Source organism: Capsaspora owczarzaki (genome assembly GCF_000151315.2).
Source record: "Capsaspora owczarzaki ATCC 30864 unplaced genomic scaffold supercont2.4, whole genome shotgun sequence".
Classification (NCBI taxonomy): Eukaryota; class Filasterea; order Ministeriida; family Capsasporidae; genus Capsaspora; species Capsaspora owczarzaki.
In genome coordinates this window covers 381497-399778 of record NW_011887295.1, presented here as the reverse complement: position 1 = coordinate 399778, position 18282 = coordinate 381497, and the positions used below count along the sequence as shown (strand labels likewise).

Below are 18282 nucleotides of genomic sequence, written 5' to 3'. Positions count from 1 at the left end.
TACGGGACTTTGAAACAATTATCTCAAACGTTCAACTCAGAAAAACAAATCAGGTTTACCAAGAAATCAAAAAACACACACCCACACACTCACAGCATAGCTATCAACACGGCACCGAAACACCACCCCTCCTCCATCATCACGGTTGGGGCGCCAACTCGTTATGCTGGACGACGCTCTCGGTCGCTGACCGGCGCTGGAGAGCGGCAGCCATGCCGGCACCACCGTGAGCACCTTTCGAAGCGGCGGATGACATGGCGGCTGCAAAATTTGTGCCAACACGCGAGCGGCCAGCGGTAAATACGCCAGCCATGAACCTTGTGCAAAAGCGGCAGGCCGCATCGGCCTCGTCGACAATCTTTGAAAAGCTCAGGAAGCCGTGGGGAAGCGTGTCAAACACGTGCAGCTTGACCGGGTGGCCGACGCTGCGAAGACGACGGGCAAATTGGATGGAGTCGTCCAGCAGCGGATCGAGCCCAGCAGCAACAATCTGGATTGGCGGCAGACGTCGAAGCGCCTCCTCCGACGCAACCAACGGCGAAATGAAAGGATCCATGCGCCAGCCAGCCGCGGGAGGCCCGGCGCTGGATGGTGCGTTTGCGCCTCCAGACTCGGCTGCGGCCTGCATTGCCGTTGCCGCCGTTTTCGCGGAAACGGTGACTGTCTCGCCTTCGCCGGCGTCCGTGGAAATGACAGCGTCGGCTTTGGATGAGGTTCGACGAGGTCCGGAGCGCTCAGCCTTGGTGACGGTGGTTGGAAGCTTGTCTGTGCCGGTCACATACGCAGCGAGGCAGTTTTTCAGCACGGCGGTCGGCAGCAGCGCGTCCATCACACTCAGCATGCGCGAAGCGGCAGGCCAATACTGGATCAAGCACGGCGGATAGCACGCCAAGACCGCCGCAGGGCGTCGAATGCCCAGCTCGACGCATTTGAGGGCAACCGTCAAGCAAAGGTTGGCGCCTGCAGAATCTCCCGCAAGAATGACCGTTTCGGCCGTCGTACCAAGCCGCGCCGCATTCTTGAGCGCCCACACGTACGTGAACAGACACTCAAACAGAGCCTGCGGGTACGGGGCGTCTGGGGCAAGCGTGTAGTCCACAGACACAATCGGGCAGTCGAGCTCGCGTGTCCATTCACGCAGGTAAATTTCGTGAGACTTGGAGCTCTGAGAGATAAAGCCGCCTCCGTGGAAGTGGACAATCAAGGCATTCGACATTGGCTTTGCCTTGGTGAAGAGGCGCGACTCGGATTCGCCACCTCTCTCAACGTGGGCGCACTCGTACATTTGACCAGCGTACCACTCGTGCGAAATGAGACGGGCATGGACAACGTCGAACAAGCCATCATTGGTAAGCGTTTCAACACTGAGATGCACATTCCCGCCCGCCGGATAGCGACTTGGATCGTCGGCAGGGCACGTCAACGCAACGACGGGAATCTTCATGACAAAGTTGACAGAAACGTTCGCAGAGACGACTTTGGAGACGTGCTGCAAGAGGGTTGTATCAAGAAGTTGGTGAGAAAAATGCACGTCACGGAAGCTAGCTCCTCCGTGGATCCTGCTCAAAAATCAAAAACGGAAAAAAAGGTGCATGCATACCTTGGCCATCGTATTCTCCGTCAAGTTCCAGAACGCCTTGGAAAAGGCAAGATCGCCACGCAAGAGTTGCTTGCTGAGACTGCGAGCGCGATCCTCCGAGCCAAACACGTACAAGGGGCTGGACGCAAGCGCAAACACCTTTTGCGCCAGGTCGCTCTTGTTATTGTTAAACCCATAGCTGTACGACGCCATGGCAATCAGAATCACCTTGAGGGTGGTTCGCATCGGCTTTGAATACTGTTTTCATCAAGGATTTATGTTCGTGTTGTGAGCACCAGAGCAAAGCTAAAGCCCCCCCCTCTTTCCCCGCCATCGAACGAATCAAACAGCCACCAAGCTGTGCCATGAGATTTTTTCCAAAAAAAAACAAACAAACCAACGCCGCTTACCTGAAACCCAAACTTCCGGCCATAGAAACGAGCACATTGAATGCCCTCGACTTCGGCGAGAAGAGAGTCGGCTGCGGCAAGGGTCGACGCCGGCAGAGGCCCGAGAGACGCGTCGCCAGGGAAAACACTGTTGCTGTGCCCCAGCGAGGCCATGCGCAGAGCAATGTTCAGCATGGCACTCAGCAGTTCGAGCGTTTTGATGTAGTCTTCCATGACGACAAAGCTGGCGTCGGCGCGAAAGAGGAGCGAGTCCCGGCTCAATGTAAACGCACGCATCTCTTTGGCCAACTTGCTCAAGCAAGCCATGACGACGCGCACGAGGGAGCGGTACCCACTTGACTTGACATGCTCATCAAAGTCAAACAGTGGCGCGAGCCAGCACAGCGAAAAGGTGTCGTGCCGAATGGCCAGCACGGTTGAGTGGGCACGGAAGAAGAGCATTTCAAACCGCTCGGCCGATTCGGCGCGCGGGCGACTGCCAAAGGTGGGCTTGACGGTGGCCTTGTTGCGAAAGTACGCGGCATTGTCCTGGGCGAGGCCCAGCATTTCGTCCAGCAGATGCTTGACGTGCACACTTTCGGTTGCGGCCCACGCCGTGCGCTCGTTAATGTTGTGCTCAACGTGGATGCGCTGCAGATACGAGCTCAGGTCGCCATGGTACTCGCGCACACGATGCCAGGCGCGCGAGCTCTCCTCTGCATCCGTCACCGAGTCGCCAGAAGATTCCGGAGTCAGGGCCCCGTCTTTTGCTGCTACCGCGTCGATGATTTTGCCGCCATGTCGATGAGGAAGATGCACGTGCTGGTGGGTTGCATGCAGCATGTTGTGAAGGCGCTGGCCCAAATGGCGATTCTTGCTTGTCGCATCCTCGCCATCTGCAACAGATGGCATTTCGTACTCGTCCTCGTCGTCGTCGTCAGACTCGTGGCGATAGTCGGTGAAGGACATGGCGGAGGTTGGCGTTGCCGGCGTGTACAACAGCTCGCCCCGCCTGGTCTCCGGTTGGCACTCCTCGATGCAGTTTGCCGTGATGGAGGCCAGCGAATCCTGCTCGGATGCAGGCAGGCTGTGCATGCTGGCATTTCGCTGAATGGCAAGCGAGAGCAAATCCGCCGTCGAGTTGGATACGTGGATTGTATCTTCGCCCGGAACAGCCAATCTTGGCGTATTGTTCGACTCGTCATTGTTCGACGATGCAGAATCTGACGACGACGAGTATTCCATCATAGCATTGCCTTCTTGGTTCTTGACGTGAGTCTGAGTGTATAGAGCAGCAGCGTTGGTCTTGGCGCTCGGAGTCGGCTGCTGTGGATCAGCCTCAGTTGCTGCAATCTCGTACGGGACTGGATCAATGGTGACGACGGGCACCGTGGACGAGTGCGTAGACCCGGTTTCAGGCAAACTATGCTCGTCTGCATGTAGCTGTCCAGGGTTGGCATCGGGAGCAGTGTCGTCACCGTCGTCGTTGGCTGGAGAGTGCGTCAAGTGCTTGAGCGCACCGATGACGGCGCGACCGAGCTCGGCTCTCTTCGTCGACTGCAACTAGTCACAAACAAAGAAACAAACAAACAAACAAACAAACAAACAAACAAACAAACGACGTGTTGCATTGACAACACAGAGTGAGCAAAGTCAAAGTGCACGGCGATCAGAGGCACCATTTTCAATGTAGGAAACCAATCCAATTGGAAAGCAAAGACGATGAAGCGTTCGTCCGTTCGCTTCAAGCCAAAAACAACTCTGGTTGACAAAAGCAACGAGCGCTTGCTTTTATTATAGTAATGTCAGGGGAGGGAAGGATGAAAGAGATGGATGGCTGTGGGCAATGAAACGAGGTCAGTGCCAAATTTTTACCACGGCGAGCTTTGACTGAGCATTGTCTGGATATGAAAATGCACAGCGTAAGGCAAAAAATAATGTGATAATGTGATAATGTTAGGAAAACAAGCGGCACTTCTCCCGTGCAGTGGAGTCGAGTAGGGTCAGGAAAACGTCACTTCAACCACTGACTGCTCGGTTTACATACAAGCAACGCGACTTGGAGACCAGATGGATCCTGAACAGCTACTCATTCTGCAATGACAATGTATTGTAATAGAAGCTGCATTACACTCAGTCATCTTTGAACGTGGTTGGTGTTTCACATGAGCTCTCCGAAAGCCATTCAGCTCAATGCAAAGTCTGTCCGGTGAGGCGCCTCCCAGACTTTGAGCGATATCAGTCTGCATTATTGATGCCATCTTTTACATGTATCACATTTTGCCAAGTGGATGGTGCTGGCGACGAGCTGGGACGACTTGGATAACTCACAGCATGCTGCACAATGCGACTCGTGCGCCAACGCTGATTTCTGTTGCTGCGAGTGTGCAGGGTCAGCTCGGTGCTGAATCGAGATGCCAAGCAGTTTGGGAAACAGTTTATGCTGGACGGGCGCGACGACACTTGCTGGAACTCGGATCAGGTACACGCGGCCAAAAGAACCAATGCAATGTCAATGCAAAAAAGATCATCGACTTGATGACATGGTGAACTCACGCTCGATTAATGTTTGTGGTGCAGGGCAAGTCACAAACTGTCTCGATTGAGCTAGATCAGCCAGTCACGATTGCTGGCGTGCGTATCATGTTCCAAGGTGGATTTGTTGGAAATCGGTGTCGGATTGAAGTTGAACGCTCGCCTGCGCAACAAGAAGCCGCCGCTGGCGTCAGTCCTAGTGGCGAATCATCTCTTGCTAGTAGTGCAAGTGCATCAGAGCAGCCAGGGTTGGCAAACGATGCATCGACCGGGAGCACGACGGCTCGCAAGTATGATGTGCTGTGCACCATCTATCCCGAAGACAACAACACGCTGCAAGTAAGGTTCATTGGTTGCACACCACTGACGCCGGCGAGCAGAATTGGAGAGAGAGAGAGAGGATGTGAGCTGGAGCCGACTGTTTCTGTTGCAGGAGTTTCCATTCCCATCAAGCCAAGAAGTTCAACGCATGCGATTCGTGTTTGAAGCTAGCACCGACTTTTTCGGACGAGTCACAGTGTACCGACTCGAGTTGCTCCAAGCAACATGTTAGTTTCAATCGTGTTTGAAGCTAGCACCGACTTTTTCGGACGAGTCACAGTGTACCGACTCGATTGTACAGTATTGGCACTGGCTTTACTGTTACCTCAGTCATCATCATCATCACTTTGTTGCTGCATCATTCAAAACACATTGTACAGTATTGGCACTGGCTTTACTGTTACCTCAGTCATCATCATCATCACTTTGTTGCTGCATCACCAATCACACTCAATACTCAAATCTGAGCAAGACGAGCAAAAAAGTTCCCACGATGAACTTTCTGCAATTCTTCGAACGCCCGCCAGCAACCGCGCCACCAGACGCATCTTCACCGCACAGCAGCATGAGCACTAGTCGTAGCGGCAGCCATAGTAGCAGTGGCTCGAGTCATAGCAGTACTCATAGCAATACTCACAGCCTGGGATTGACCAGCAATCCCAAATCCGCCGAGCACAGGACAGGCTGGCTGACCAAGATTGGCGGCAACATCAAAACATGGCGACGACGCTACATGATACTCAATGTGCTTGACGGCAAGCTGTCGTACTTTCGGACGCCTGGGGACACTGCGCCGCTGGGCGTGATTGACGTTCAGCACAGCCAAGCAGTGTACATGGCGCCGTCCTGCGAGACGCACCGCGAGCACTGCATTGCGATTGCCACTGCCACTCGGACATACCTGATGTACGGCGACACGCTCAACGAGACGGAGGCCTGGCTGCACGACCTACGCGTGGTGGGAGGCCACCATCATCATCATCAACAGCAATCTCCGACGGGTGCGTCACCGTCGACGACGGGCGCTGACGACGGCAGCAGCGAGCCAAGCGCAGTATTGCAGACAACAGCAGCAGCTCCATCCGCAAGACGGAGTGTGGTCGAGTCCGACCAGCTGGCGGAACTGGTCAAAGACGATGCCGTGGCACCAGATGGAGATCAACGCCGAGACGCCGACCAGCCGGCAACCGTTAACCGCCAGCCATCGCCGCGCATTGCTTCGACTGGATCAAGCGAGGCAACTTTGAGTGATTTACCGCTCGGTTCCACGGCGCTGCACAGTCCTCGCTGGCCACAGCAATCTCAGGTTTGTTGGAAATCAGATGTCGCGCTGTTGTTGTTCTGCAGTTCACATTGTTGTTCTGTGCGCCATGCAACTCACGACACATTTGGTTTGCTCATGATCAACCTCCCTTCCACCCTGTGCTTGAAAATTCACACCTCCTCCACCAGTTGACTTGCGAGGTCTGCTCCCAAAGATTCAAGTTCGACGACGGATCGACCTGCACGCACCATCCTGGCTGGACACTCAGTGCTGTCTCTACCTGGGGCTTGTGCAGCTTGTGCAAAATGCCGTGGACGCCCTCGGGCGGATGCACGCAGTCACGCCACACCTTCACGCGAAGTCAACGATCCGCCAGCGGCAGCTTGTTCAGCTCGCGCGCACAACGATCCAACACGACGATTGGACTGCCGGATGCGAGCAACAGTGCTGCTCCTCTGCGCGACGTGTATTCGAAAGAGCAGTGTTGTTTCGCGTTGCTGCGCATGCTCAGCGCGGGAACGAGTCCCGTCACCATCTCGCGCTGGGCCTACCGTGTTCTGATCATGTCGTTCGACTTGCTCGAAGACGGCGTGGAGCAGCCGCTTCTCCGACTCATCTCCATGGACGAAAGCAATCCCCTCAGCTACGACTCTATGCTCGCGCTGGCTCGTGAGCTCCAGTCGGCTGAAGTGCGGTGAATTTTTTTTTGGATTTTTTGGGCATCAGAGCTAGTCTTTTCAGTTGCACTGCAATGGTGCATGTAATTTCGTCGTGTCTCAGTATTTAATAACAAATAATCGTGTTGAACATGAAGGATGCAGAAGAAAGGATAGAAGAAAGAAAGAAGAAAGAAGGAGGAAAACGGAATGGAAAATGTCGCTGGGTTCTCTTGAGCCCCCGCCATGGTCTGCACACAAACCGCAAAGGAGTTGCCTCCCTACGAATTTCGCAGGCAGATTGAGGGACGAAGGCGCTTCTTGTCAAGCGTTGCTCTTGGTTGCACCTGGCGAGGAGCGTCACAGCGTAAAAAGCGTTTGCGGCGCCCACAAAAAAAACCAGCATCAACCGAATGATAATTTCTGACGAGCAAACACCAAAAAGCAAGACGAGCGAGTGCGAATGCGGGCGGGGGGCACTCACGCATCAGGACGAGCGATCGCACACACGCCTCACTCAGTCGGGAATCAGATCAGAGACGAGCAGAGTGAAAAAGCCACCAACGACAATCCAACCCGTTTCAGCATTTGGCGCATTTACGTTTTTGGTTCGTGTTTACGTTCTGTTTTTTGTCACTTTAACATCTCAGATTCTCTTGTTTTTAATTTCTCATTTCTTATTTTTTTATTTTATTTTGTGAAAAACAAATAAATGAGCACTTTTGGAACCTTGTTTCGCGTGACGACGTTCGGCGAGTCGCACTGCGCTGGCGTCGGCTGCATTGTGGATGGAGTGCCGCCACTGGTAAGCCAAGCAACAGCCAACTAATCCCCGCAATAAAAATGCTCATCTCGAACCTCGAAACCTGCTTGTCATAAAGCAAATAATAAAGCGCGAATGTGAGCTGATACCATGGTACGTTGGTAGATGGCTCTGACTGAGGCGGACATTCAACCCCAGCTGAGCCGGCGACGCCCAGGCCAGTCTGCCCTCACCACGAAGGTCGGTTTGTTTGTGCTATTGTTAGATTCATGATGATGGGGGGGGGGGTGTGAAACGCAGCTGCTGTGGTAGAATGGTGAACGGTACCTCGCTCAGTTTGTGACACGGCTCCCTCTCTGTCATTGACAATCCCCGCGCGCAACCTCCCAGCGCGATGAGAAGGATCTCGTGCGCATCATGTCAGGCACCGAGCATGGTGTGACGCTTGGAACGCCGATCGGACTGACCGTGCCGAACGAAGGTGAGCGAGAATTGGAGCGGATTGTGGGCGATGACAGCATTGCCAATGGTCAGTCACGAACTCGCTCCTATTGCTCTGGCTTTGGTGTATGTATATTGGGTCAGATATGCGACCGGGTGATTATGGATCCATGAGCGACATCCCGCGACCCTCGCACGCCGATTACACGTACCAGTACAAGTATGGCACCAAAACGTCAAGTGGCGGTGGTCGTGCATCTGCGCGAGAAACGATTGGTATGGTGCTGGCGAAGGATCCATTCTGCTATTCTGCTGGCTTGTCGGTCTTGTTGTTGACGAGTTGTTGAGTTGCTTGCGTGTGGTGGGAACAATTCCGATTTCATTTGGGAGATTGTTTTGAGCTCACTGCTTTGGCGTTGCGTTTCAAACCCCTTCTCCAGGCCGCGTGGCTGCAGGCGCAATTGCCGAAAAGTTCCTCCGGCTGCGCTATGGGGTGGAGATTGTTGCGTGGGTCAGCTCGATCGGCGACATTGAGATGGTGAGAATCCATCCATGGAGATTGCTTGGATCGAGCATTCTGCACACTCAACTTCCCTTCCCTTCCTCCGGCACCAACCACTCTCTTCGTCGTCTGCATGCCATTCCCATTGCGTAGAAGGAAGACGTTGTGGACACAATCACGAGAGAACGTGTCGACAGCCACCCGACACGCTGCCCCGACGCCGCTGTCGCCGACCAGATGACTGCGCTCGTGCAAGAGTGCCGGAATGCCGAAGACTCGGTGGGCGGGGTTGTCAGCTGCGTGATTCGGAACTCGCCAGTCGGACTCGGGGAGCCGTGCTTTGACAAGCTGCAGGCGACGCTCGCTCACGCGATGATGTCCATCCCAGCCACAAAGGGCTTTGAGATTGGCTCTGGGTTCCGCGGCACAACGCAGCGCGGCTCGGCGCACAATGACATGTTTGTTCGCAAGGGCGACCGCCTTGGTACCGTGACCAACAACTCTGGCGGCGTCCAAGGCGGCATTAGCAACGGAGAGCCCATCGTGTTGCGTGTCGCGTTCAAGCCTCCGGCTACCATTGGCAAGGAGCAAGCCACCGTCACCTACGATGGCACGAGCGCAGTCCTTGCCGCAAAAGGGCGCCACGATCCCTGTGTTGTTCCTCGTGCCATTCCGATTGTTGAGGCGATGGCTGCGTTGGCTCTTGCCGAGTAAGTGTGAATTTGGCCTTGTTCGTTTTGCGTGTCTGTGCGTTCTCATTGTTGTCGGGGGGGGGGCGGGGTTGCTGACTGGCCGTTCTACTCTTTCAACGCCAACAGTGCTGCCCTGGTTCAGCTGTCACGACATGCTGCCGTGCTGCCATTCAATGCATTGCCTCCACTTCAGAATGTTGTCACCCCGCTCAATCCCGCCAAAGCCCAAGATCCGACCAAGCCTGCGGACGATCGTGCTCATTCATGAAGCGCGAAAAGTGTGGGGGGATTTGTTGTTGGTGATTTTGCGTCTACCTGAGCTCGTGTTCTTGGACGTTCCACCCCCAAATAGATACAGCGACTCACATTCTACTATTCTAGAGCACCCTTCACCTTATTTGACTGTATTCCCAATGATGATCGAAACGAGAGCGACACGACAAAAAGCGCTCACTTTTTTTTTTTTTTTTTTTTTCCAACTTCTAAGCCGCGCGCCCCCTTTCTCTCTCCTTCTCCTCTTCTCCATCGGTCGATCGCACTTGTTCCCGCGCGCGTTCTTCTCTTTTGCTCTTCTGCTTCCTCCTCCTTGCCTTGCAACGGGAACAACCTCACCATGTCAGGCGCTGGAGTTCGGCATCGGGGTGCGCAGTCCCAGTCGCAGGCGAGCCAACAGCAGCACTACGTCGACGACCAGAACCACGGCCACGGTGCTCCGCCGCAGCAACACTATGCGCAATATCAGCAGCAGCAACAGCAGCAGCAGCTTCAGCAGCAACAGCAGCAACAGCCATCGCATCTGATGTCCTTCCAGGCGTACCAGCACCAGCAGCAGCAACTGCAGCATCAGCCACCGCAGCACCAGCATCAGCACCCGTTGTCACACCAGCAGCACCAGAACCAGCACTACGATGCGCTCGACGCCAGCGATGCTCGGATGGCGCGTGCTCGTGCCTCGATCCTGTCTGCCGGGCCGTCCAAGCGTCGTCAGTCAGGTTTGTGCTTGATGATCGAGTTTCTGAGTTTTTTGGTTGGATTGTCTGAGTTTTTTTTTTATTATTTGTGGCCGTTGGAGTTCCTGAACGATTTTGGTTTACTCGGATTTGGCTTTTGGTTGCATTCTCACTCGTTTAATTCTTGCGTTGGTTTTTGACGTCCCCATCGCATGAATCTATCATTTTCTTCACACAGTGTCATGGAAGGACGCGCTGCGAGGAAAAGGCGACGACGGGCGTGTCTTGTTCTTTGTGCTGTTGACAATCGCCTCGTTCGTGACACGTTACTACTACATTTCGCAGCCGACGTCTGTTGCGTAAGATTTTGCATTCGTTTCTAAGTGTGTTGGAGACGCACCAACCCTACAAAAAAACAAACAAACAAACAAAAAAAAACCACACCTCTGGATCTCTAATCACTGCACGAATGGGCATGCTTTAGATGGGACGAGACGCACTTTGGCAAGTTTGCGAACGGATACATCAAGGGCGAGTTCTTCTTTGACGTGCATCCGCCGCTGGCAAAGATGATGATTGGCTTTGCAGGAGCCGTGACGGGCTACCGCGGCGACTTTGAGTTTAAAAACCCCGGCCAGGCCTACGAGCAAACACCCTACCTCGGCATGCGAATGTTCTGCGCCTTCTTTGGCGCTCTGATCATCCCGCTCGTCTACGGCACCATTCTCGATCTCGGATTCTCTCCAACTGCCGGCCTCATTGCTGGCTCGCTGGTCCTGTTTGAGACGGGCACCGTGGCCCTTTCCCGCCTCATCCTCCTCGACCCCATCATGATGTTTTTCATCCAAGCGTCGCTGTTCTGCACAGTGCGCTTCTTTTTGTACCGGGACGAGCCATTCTCCGACATGTGGTGGTTTTGGATGTTCCTGTCCGGAGTCTCAATCGCTTGCGCGTTTTCCGTCAAGTGGGTTGGCCTCTTTATCATCCTGTTTGTTGGCTTGACCACTGCCAAGGATTTGTGGGATTTGCTCGGTGATTTGAGCTTGACCAAGGTGAGGATTTGTTGCGGTTTGCAGTGTGGGCTTGTCTTTACACACTCACAAACTGACCTCCTTGCAACCTTTTTGCTCACTCTGTTTCTGTCCCCTTCTTCAACTGATCGCACCGATAGACCATCCTGGGCAAGCACCTCCTGGCGCGTGCCGTCTGCTTGATTGTCATTCCAGCCATCATTTACAGCTTCTTTTTCGCCATCCATTTCGCCGTTCTGACCAACAGCGGCCCCGGCGATGGTTTTATGAGCTCGCGTTTCCAAACTACGCTCAAGGGGAATGAATTGAACAACTACAATGGACCTCGCGGTAAGACATTGATTTTTTTTTTGTTGTTGGTCTCGGCAGCTTTTGCTTTGCACGGTAGTGCGCTCATTTGATATTTTTGTTCGTGATTTCTCATGTGTACTTTTGGGCTCCTGGTGTCAGAAATTGCCTATGGATCGATCGTCTCGCTGAAAAATCACCGCAGCGGCGGCGCACTCCTTCACTCGCACACGCACACCTACCCAGAGGCGCATGGTCCGCAGCAGCAGCAGGTTACCTGCTACTCCCACAAGGACTCCAACAATCACTGGCTCATCAAGCATCCCGGCACGCCAGATCTCAACGCCGAGTCCGAGAAGGCAATGGTCGAGAAGACCAACGTCGCCCCGCTCGAATACATCAAGCACGGCTCGATTGTTCGCTTGGAGCACATCAACACCAAGCGCAACATTCACAGCCATCGCGAGAAGGCCCCATTAACGACACGGCATTTCCAGGTATAGTTTATGCAATGTGCTTTTTTAATTGACTGTGTTTTTTTTTCTTTTGCAGGGCAGCAACAAACAATCAACTAACCATCAACTTGCCTTTGCTCGATGGGTCTCAGGTCTCTGGATACGGTGCTGACGGTGTGGGCGATGCAAACGATCACTGGCGCGTCGAAGTGCTGGATGGCGGCGGCGAAGACAACCGCGTCCAAACGCTCATCACTCGTTTCCGCCTCATCCACGTGAGTGTCGGCTGTGCGCTGCACTCGCATGGCAAGAATCTGCCAAAGTGGGGCTGGGAGCAGCTTGAGGTGACGTGCAACCCCAACGTGAATGATGCCGACAACATGTGGAACATTGAAATGCATCAAAACGACCGCTGTAAGTGTTTTTTTTTTGAGTTTGGTAGAGATGGAGCGAGTGTCGTCATGTTCTGGTTTTGAAACTACACCTTCTCGTCGCTCATTTTGCATGCTCATCGTTGAACTGCTGTTTCCCCCCCCCTTTTCCATTGCCAATTCAGTGCCCAAAGTCGAGGGAGTTTCGTACCGACCTTCTTTCATTTCCAACCTGATTGAAATCCACGTGGCCATGGCTCAGGTGAACAATGGCCTCAAGCCCAAGGAAAACGAAATCACCTCACGGCCCTGGCAATGGCCCATCAACTACCGCGGACAGCGCTTCACCGGCTGGGGCGACAACGACACGCGCATCTACCTGCTCGGCAACCCGGTCATTTTCTGGGGCTGCCTGGTCATGACCGTTGTATTTATTCTCTTCTACGCAGTTGATGCAGGGATCTCGCAGCGCGGATATCGCGAGCCTCCATGGAACCGAGGTAACCAACGCGCGCACCTGCGAACAATTGAGAATTCGTGCTGAAGGAATTGGCTTTGCTACTCTTCCCTTCTTGTCTCACTGAAAACTTTTTTGTTCGCTCTTGTTTTTTTTTTTTTTTTTTTTTTTTTTTTTTTGGGGGGGGGGGCTTGTGTGTTTTCCTCATTGTTGTATAGAACGAAAGGCAAAGCTTTTGGCGACCTGTGCCTGGCTGCTGATTGGCTGGGCAATGCACTACTTCCCGTTCTTTGTCATGGGTCGTATTCTGTATTTCCACCACTACTTCCCGGCGCTGCTGTTCTCGTGCATGTACTCTGCGCTTCTGCTCGACTACTTTATCATGCGCTTGCGCATGTGGACCATGTCCCCCCGCGTGACCATCATTGGCACCAGCATTCTCCTGCTGATCATGTTTGCCAGCTTCCTCTTCTTTGCCCCAGTCTCCTACGGCATGACTGGGCCCGTGAATTCGTTCTTCAACCGTCGATGGATGGAGTCGTGGGAGTTTTCTTGAAGCCAGCACCAGATTTCTTGTCCCTAGAGTTCGTGTTGTTTGAAGGCATTTGTGTGCTTGAGTGTGCCCAATTTAGTTGCCTTTTTTGCGTGTTTCCTGTTTGTATTGATCAAACCTACGTTGAAGTGCACCGTGCGCTTTGTGATCACTGTCGGTCGGCATATCCGACATAAAGCGATTCAAATAGCACAGAGAAGGCAACCTTGTTGCGCCCAACTTGAACTTGCCAGCCCTCGCGCATTTGTCGGATAATGGGATGACTCGCTGGCCAGATGGTCGCAAGGGCGAGGTTCGAATTGACGAAAGTCGGGTGCACAGCACATTCGTACTGAACAACACCTTGTTCATCTTGGACAGTCAAATCGAAAGCATCGTCAACGGTGTTGTCGGGATGTTCTCTCTTGTCACGAAGCACTTGAATTGCTTTCACACGGATTGAATTTCCTTGAGGCACAGTGACTCTCAGCGCAATGTAACCATGATTCCCTCGCATGGTGTGCTGCACGCCTCGCCAGTAATGCGCTTCGTCCATAATGAGCTCGGCAATCTCGGTTGGTAGTGCTGGAAGAGATGCGCGCTGATTCTCCAACTCCAACCCGCTGGTCAGCATGCGGAACACTTCTTGGATGTCTTCAGCACTCGCCAATCGTGGAAGGAAGGAAAACGCAAGAGGGTTGATCTGATCGCGGAGGCTGTGAAACGAACAAGCGAGGCATGATCAGTCAGTGACCACTCCATCGGTGGGAGGAACATTGTCTGACCATCAACGACTGTGATTGGCAAGAACAAACTTACATCAGCTGAAATCCGCTTTTGCCTTTGCATGCCTCATCGATCGCTTGAGAACCAAGGCCGCCCATGCAATTATAGTCAAGGCTGTCAAAACACTGTGTGAGCAGGATGACACCGAAGCAAGGTCTGGCTCAATGTTCGAGAACTTACGAGAGCTGAGTCACCGTCTTGTTCACTTTGAGTGCTGCAGCAATCGCGCACGCTCCAGCATGACCAATCTGATTGTGACACAGACTGTCCTTCCCCTTTCATCGGTGAGTAATCTAAATACTGTCTGTGGGATTACCCACTCACATGCATCAGTCAAAGTGAGATGACTTACTCGAGCGAAGCCACCGTCGAGTTCGCTTTGTGGGCCTCTGCAATTGCCTGAGCTCCAACATCACCAATCCGATTCGCCATCAGACTGTCCGTCCACATTCCCTTGATCAGTGAGCACTCGTAATGCCCTCTGCTGAATCACCCACTCACATGCATCAGCCAAAGTAAGTTGCATTACCTGAGGCTAGTCAGCACCTTGTTCATGCTGAGTCCCTCGGCAAGCGCCTGCGCTCCAGCATCGCCAACCTGATTCTCAATCAGACTGTCAATCAGTTAGCACTCGTAATCCCTCTAGGGATTCACCCACTCCCATGCAAAAGTCAGTGAGATGCCTTACTTGAGCGCCATCAATGTCATGTTCACTTTGAGTGCTTCAGCAATCGCCTGCGCTCCAACATCGCCAATCTCGTTACGGCGCAAACTGTCCTCCATTCTCGTCAGTACACGCGCTATCACACTGTTCTCCATCAATCTGGCTTTCTTCTTACTAGAGCTTTTCACTCGAGCGCAGTCAGCGTCGTGCTCACTTGGAGTGCTTTAGCAATCGCCTGTGCTTCTGCACCGCCAATCTGCTTTATGCAGACTGTCCTCCTTTGTATCAGTACACGCGTGATCACACTGTTCTCCATCAATCTGGCTTTCTTCTTACTAGAGCTGTCCACTCGCATTCTTGACTATGTCATACAACTCGCGTTGTCTCTCAGTCATACTCTCATACGACAGCATTGCGGAAGAAAGCGTTGAATGAACAGAAAATAGACTCACTAGGAAAAATGACCTATACTAACAGATTTGGATAGGATTTTTCCCCAGCCTCGCCGCGTTGGAAATAGAAACTAGAATGTATGTGGAGTATTCTAAAATTGAAACGGAGGCGAACGGACGCCGGGGAGTGGAGATGGGGCGGAGGGAAGGTCAGAGACTGGAATCGCTGGCGGGCTTCGCTCGGGTGCCCTGCCCGACCTGAGCTGTTTCTGGCGGAAATTCCAAAAGGGTATCCTTATAATATCGTGTAAACTCGATTGCGCTTGAAAAAACGGCGCTCCGAGCACTTGGCGTGGCCTGAAGCTCAAACAAGCGATTTGCCCTGACGAGTAGACACGAGCCATCACCTCGCGGATGGTATTTTCGGATTTCCCATGCAAATTTAATGTGGGTTACAATCGTTCGTCGGTCATAAAAGTCTCAAGTGGAAGTCACCAGGCTGAAACTCGAATTTTTTCGAACTTGGAAAAATTTTCCTTCCAACCCATCCCATTTCGACAAAGCATGTACAAACCTCCACTTTCGGCTGTACTTTGTGTTTTTACAATGTCGGCAATATACTGATAGTGGTGAAGCGGGATAAAGTCGACGGGAAGATGGTCATTTGCGACCCCTCTAAATCGGTGTTTTTGAGGGGTGGTTTGCACTTCACCCATACAGGAGGATATAATCGACGGTCTGATGATGGCAAATCATCTAACCCGTCTCCAATATGCGGGAAAGCGTGTCGGTGAAAAAATAATTATGATTGGAGCCGAGATCGGCACAGTCGGCTTTTGGGGCCAGGTTGACATATTTTGGCCAAGACTGCTGCAAAGCTGGCCGAACACCTGGAATTTGCTCTTTCCTTACTATGCAACTGTGCTCGTGTGGTGGGAGGAGGATTTTAGGGTGTACATGGCGTGAACGGCGAGCTGTCAGGTTTTCGGTGTCGTTTCGGCCGGGTTGCACTTGACCTCGTATCTCCAACTCATCTTGTTGTTACATCTCCCTCTTCTGGAATACGGTTTTCCACACGTAATTCCATGTCTGGAGGCTTTGGATGGTGGTAAAAACGAGCTCAATATCGCTGGGCGGGTTTGTCGCGATTTCAGGTGAACAAAAGGCGTTCCTGGGTTTCTGACCGAAAGCGAGGTCTCCCGGCCGTCCTAGAGCTTCAGTAGTATATTCATGCATACCAAACGTCGGAAACATGGTTGAAACGGATGGCATCGGGCTACGACCCAGAAGTACATCATGGTCGTTTGTGAATCTCGTCAGCCCATGAATACGCCCTTCCTGCGGCTCCTCACCTGGTTCCATCGCCGCCCGCAGGCGATTCTAGTGTGCGCTGGTTCCATATAGCTGTGGCTTGAATGGTGCAACCTCTAGTGGACCCTGAGTACGGAAATTGGTTCACAGTCAAATCGTGGCACTTTGCCAACAGGTAACAGAACACAGCGTTTCGGAGCCCTGAAGGCCCTTACATTCGCTTTATCACCAGATTCCATGTTTTAATGTTGTCTTACGCCAAAATATAGCATGCTATGACATGATCTTTGACCAGTTGGGTGATTCGGGCCTCCGAGCCCGTTTGGGCGGAAAATCCACCGAATATCGGAGCGCATGGCCTCTGAGGACCTTCCATGGCGATTCCTCTGCTGGAGCAAGTAGTTCTATGTTCGTAACACCTGTGGCTAGCGCGGCGCCGCGATCCCGTTGGTCTAGATGGAGAAGCGCGCGTGAGACGCCGCTGGAGCACCGATTTGAGCTGGATTCCATACACTGCCTACTTTCGGGGCCACCATCGTAGATTGTTCACTCTCGCTCGGGATTCCTGGTTTAATATGTGTTGTACTCTGTTTGCCAAAGTTTCAAAGGATTGACAGTCTTGTATCGTGAGATCGGTGGGTTGGGAGCACTTTGCGCCGGTTCCGGACGACGGCCTCCCACCGAGTCCCTTGACCTACCACCTGCCCTTCCTTTGCGCTTTCTAGCAGCTGACTGGGTTTTATCTTTGATTTATGACGCTGGTAGGTAAAGTAGGCCGTGTATTACGAAATCGCCACCGGCTGGCTGATTTTCAGGGGGTGGTTGGCTCTGTGTTGGACAGTATCTATACCGCTCTTACTTTTCCAATTGTTAGCCATCTCAATGTTTTGCTCAAATCCAAAGTTTGAGCCCAAAATCTCACTCCTGCTGCTCAAGCCAGGCCTCCCAAAGACGCGGTGTCGCGAACATCACGTCCTTGAATCCCGAAAATTTTGCTTAAAATTACTTCTATTGTATATGTGTGATTGTTTTCTGCAGTTGTGGTGAATCCAAGTAGACCCCATGTCGAGAGCCGGGTCGACTTTCGGCCAATGTGAATTCAGCAAAATCAGCATAATTGGGGGAATCCGGCACTTCCATGGTTTTATTGGTCTAAACATGTTCATTAGTGTCTATAAACATAGTCACATCGAAAAAGCGCCGAAAAGTGGGGTGGAGGGGGGACTTGAGGTCGAGGTCGAACGTAATGCAAATGACTGGGGCAAAAATCCCCAAAAATGACCACCATGCCCAACCTACTTTCCATCGATATTTTTACATTGTTAGATAGAACAAACTTTGGCTGATCCGAATCTTGAAAAATCGGCTCGCAAGGTCCAAACCCCGAAGTGCAGTAAAGGCGCAAAGTTCGCTTTTTGCTTCGGTTCGGTTCTGGGGAAAAAATTCTACGTCTCTCTACTCAGTCCTACCGTCCCGCCAGTTAGTACATTCGACTCGATTTGGTACTGACTACACGTTTCTGGTGGTGCGAAGGCGCGCGGACGCAATGGACCCCAATGGCGGCATTGGGTGGTGGGGGCCTGGCTGGCGATACTATTGGTGGCCCCAGGTAGCCGACGGAAGAAGGACGCGAAGATAGTGCGAACTAGGGGGAAGCAAGAGTGGAGAGAGGCGACATCGCGAGACAGTGATGGTGCTTTCATCTGTATAACTTATGACATGCGAGATGCACATAATGCGTAAGAGGGATGCTCGGAAGTGACAGTAGCACTCGGAATCGATAGTTATATGATTTATAAAGGTCCTGAGCACTGCGCTCTGGGCAACATGACGCATGAATCGGCGAGTCGCTCGACGAATCACGAACGACGAAAGCCGATGGACCAGGCGAGGATACGATAGG

The 18282-nt window shown here is 52.7% G+C and overlaps 5 protein-coding genes across 5 annotated transcripts; 3 read left to right on the top strand and 2 right to left on the bottom strand.

Moving 5' to 3' along the window:
* Positions 1-139: 139 nt before the first annotated feature.
* Positions 140-3650, bottom strand: CAOG_02924 (hormone-sensitive lipase; the record flags this gene model as incomplete). The annotated part of the gene is made up of 4 exons (XM_004363706.2): positions 140-1489; positions 1601-1837; positions 1990-3531; positions 3633-3650. The coding sequence occupies 4 exons, from the start codon at positions 3648-3650 to the stop codon at positions 140-142; spliced, it is 3147 nt and encodes a 1048-aa protein (XP_004363763.2).
* Positions 3651-5208: 1558 nt separating this feature from the next.
* On the top strand, positions 5209-6896 carry CAOG_08647 (hypothetical protein). Its single transcript, XM_011271956.1, has 2 exons — positions 5209-6130; positions 6277-6896. Exons 1-2 carry the CDS (start codon positions 5318-5320, stop codon positions 6784-6786), a joined length of 1323 nt encoding a protein of 440 aa, XP_011270258.1. The 5' UTR covers positions 5209-5317; the 3' UTR covers positions 6787-6896.
* Positions 6897-7438: 542 nt separating this feature from the next.
* CAOG_02922 (chorismate synthase) lies at positions 7439-9515 on the top strand. The gene is made up of 7 exons (XM_004363704.2): positions 7439-7549; positions 7673-7747; positions 7898-7988; positions 8093-8224; positions 8389-8486; positions 8604-9160; positions 9269-9515. The coding sequence occupies exons 1-7, from the start codon at positions 7457-7459 to the stop codon at positions 9408-9410; spliced, it is 1188 nt and encodes a 395-aa protein (XP_004363761.1). The 5' UTR covers positions 7439-7456; the 3' UTR covers positions 9411-9515.
* Positions 9516-9621: 106 nt separating this feature from the next.
* On the top strand, positions 9622-13393 carry CAOG_02921 (protein-O-mannosyltransferase 2). Its single transcript, XM_004363703.2, has 8 exons — positions 9622-10134; positions 10331-10451; positions 10577-11144; positions 11264-11453; positions 11574-11908; positions 12019-12280; positions 12423-12737; positions 12913-13393. Exons 1-8 carry the CDS (start codon positions 9756-9758, stop codon positions 13248-13250), a joined length of 2508 nt encoding a protein of 835 aa, XP_004363760.2. The 5' UTR covers positions 9622-9755; the 3' UTR covers positions 13251-13393.
* A 2-nt stretch (positions 13394-13395) lies between these two features.
* CAOG_02920 (hypothetical protein) lies at positions 13396-15031 on the bottom strand (the record flags this gene model as incomplete). Its single annotated transcript, XM_004363702.2, has 8 exons — positions 13396-13942; positions 14046-14126; positions 14193-14276; positions 14365-14448; positions 14542-14625; positions 14701-14784; positions 14865-14946; positions 15013-15031. 8 exons carry the CDS (start codon positions 15029-15031, stop codon positions 13396-13398), a joined length of 1065 nt encoding a protein of 354 aa, XP_004363759.2.
* Between the last annotated feature and the right edge of the window lie 3251 nt (positions 15032-18282).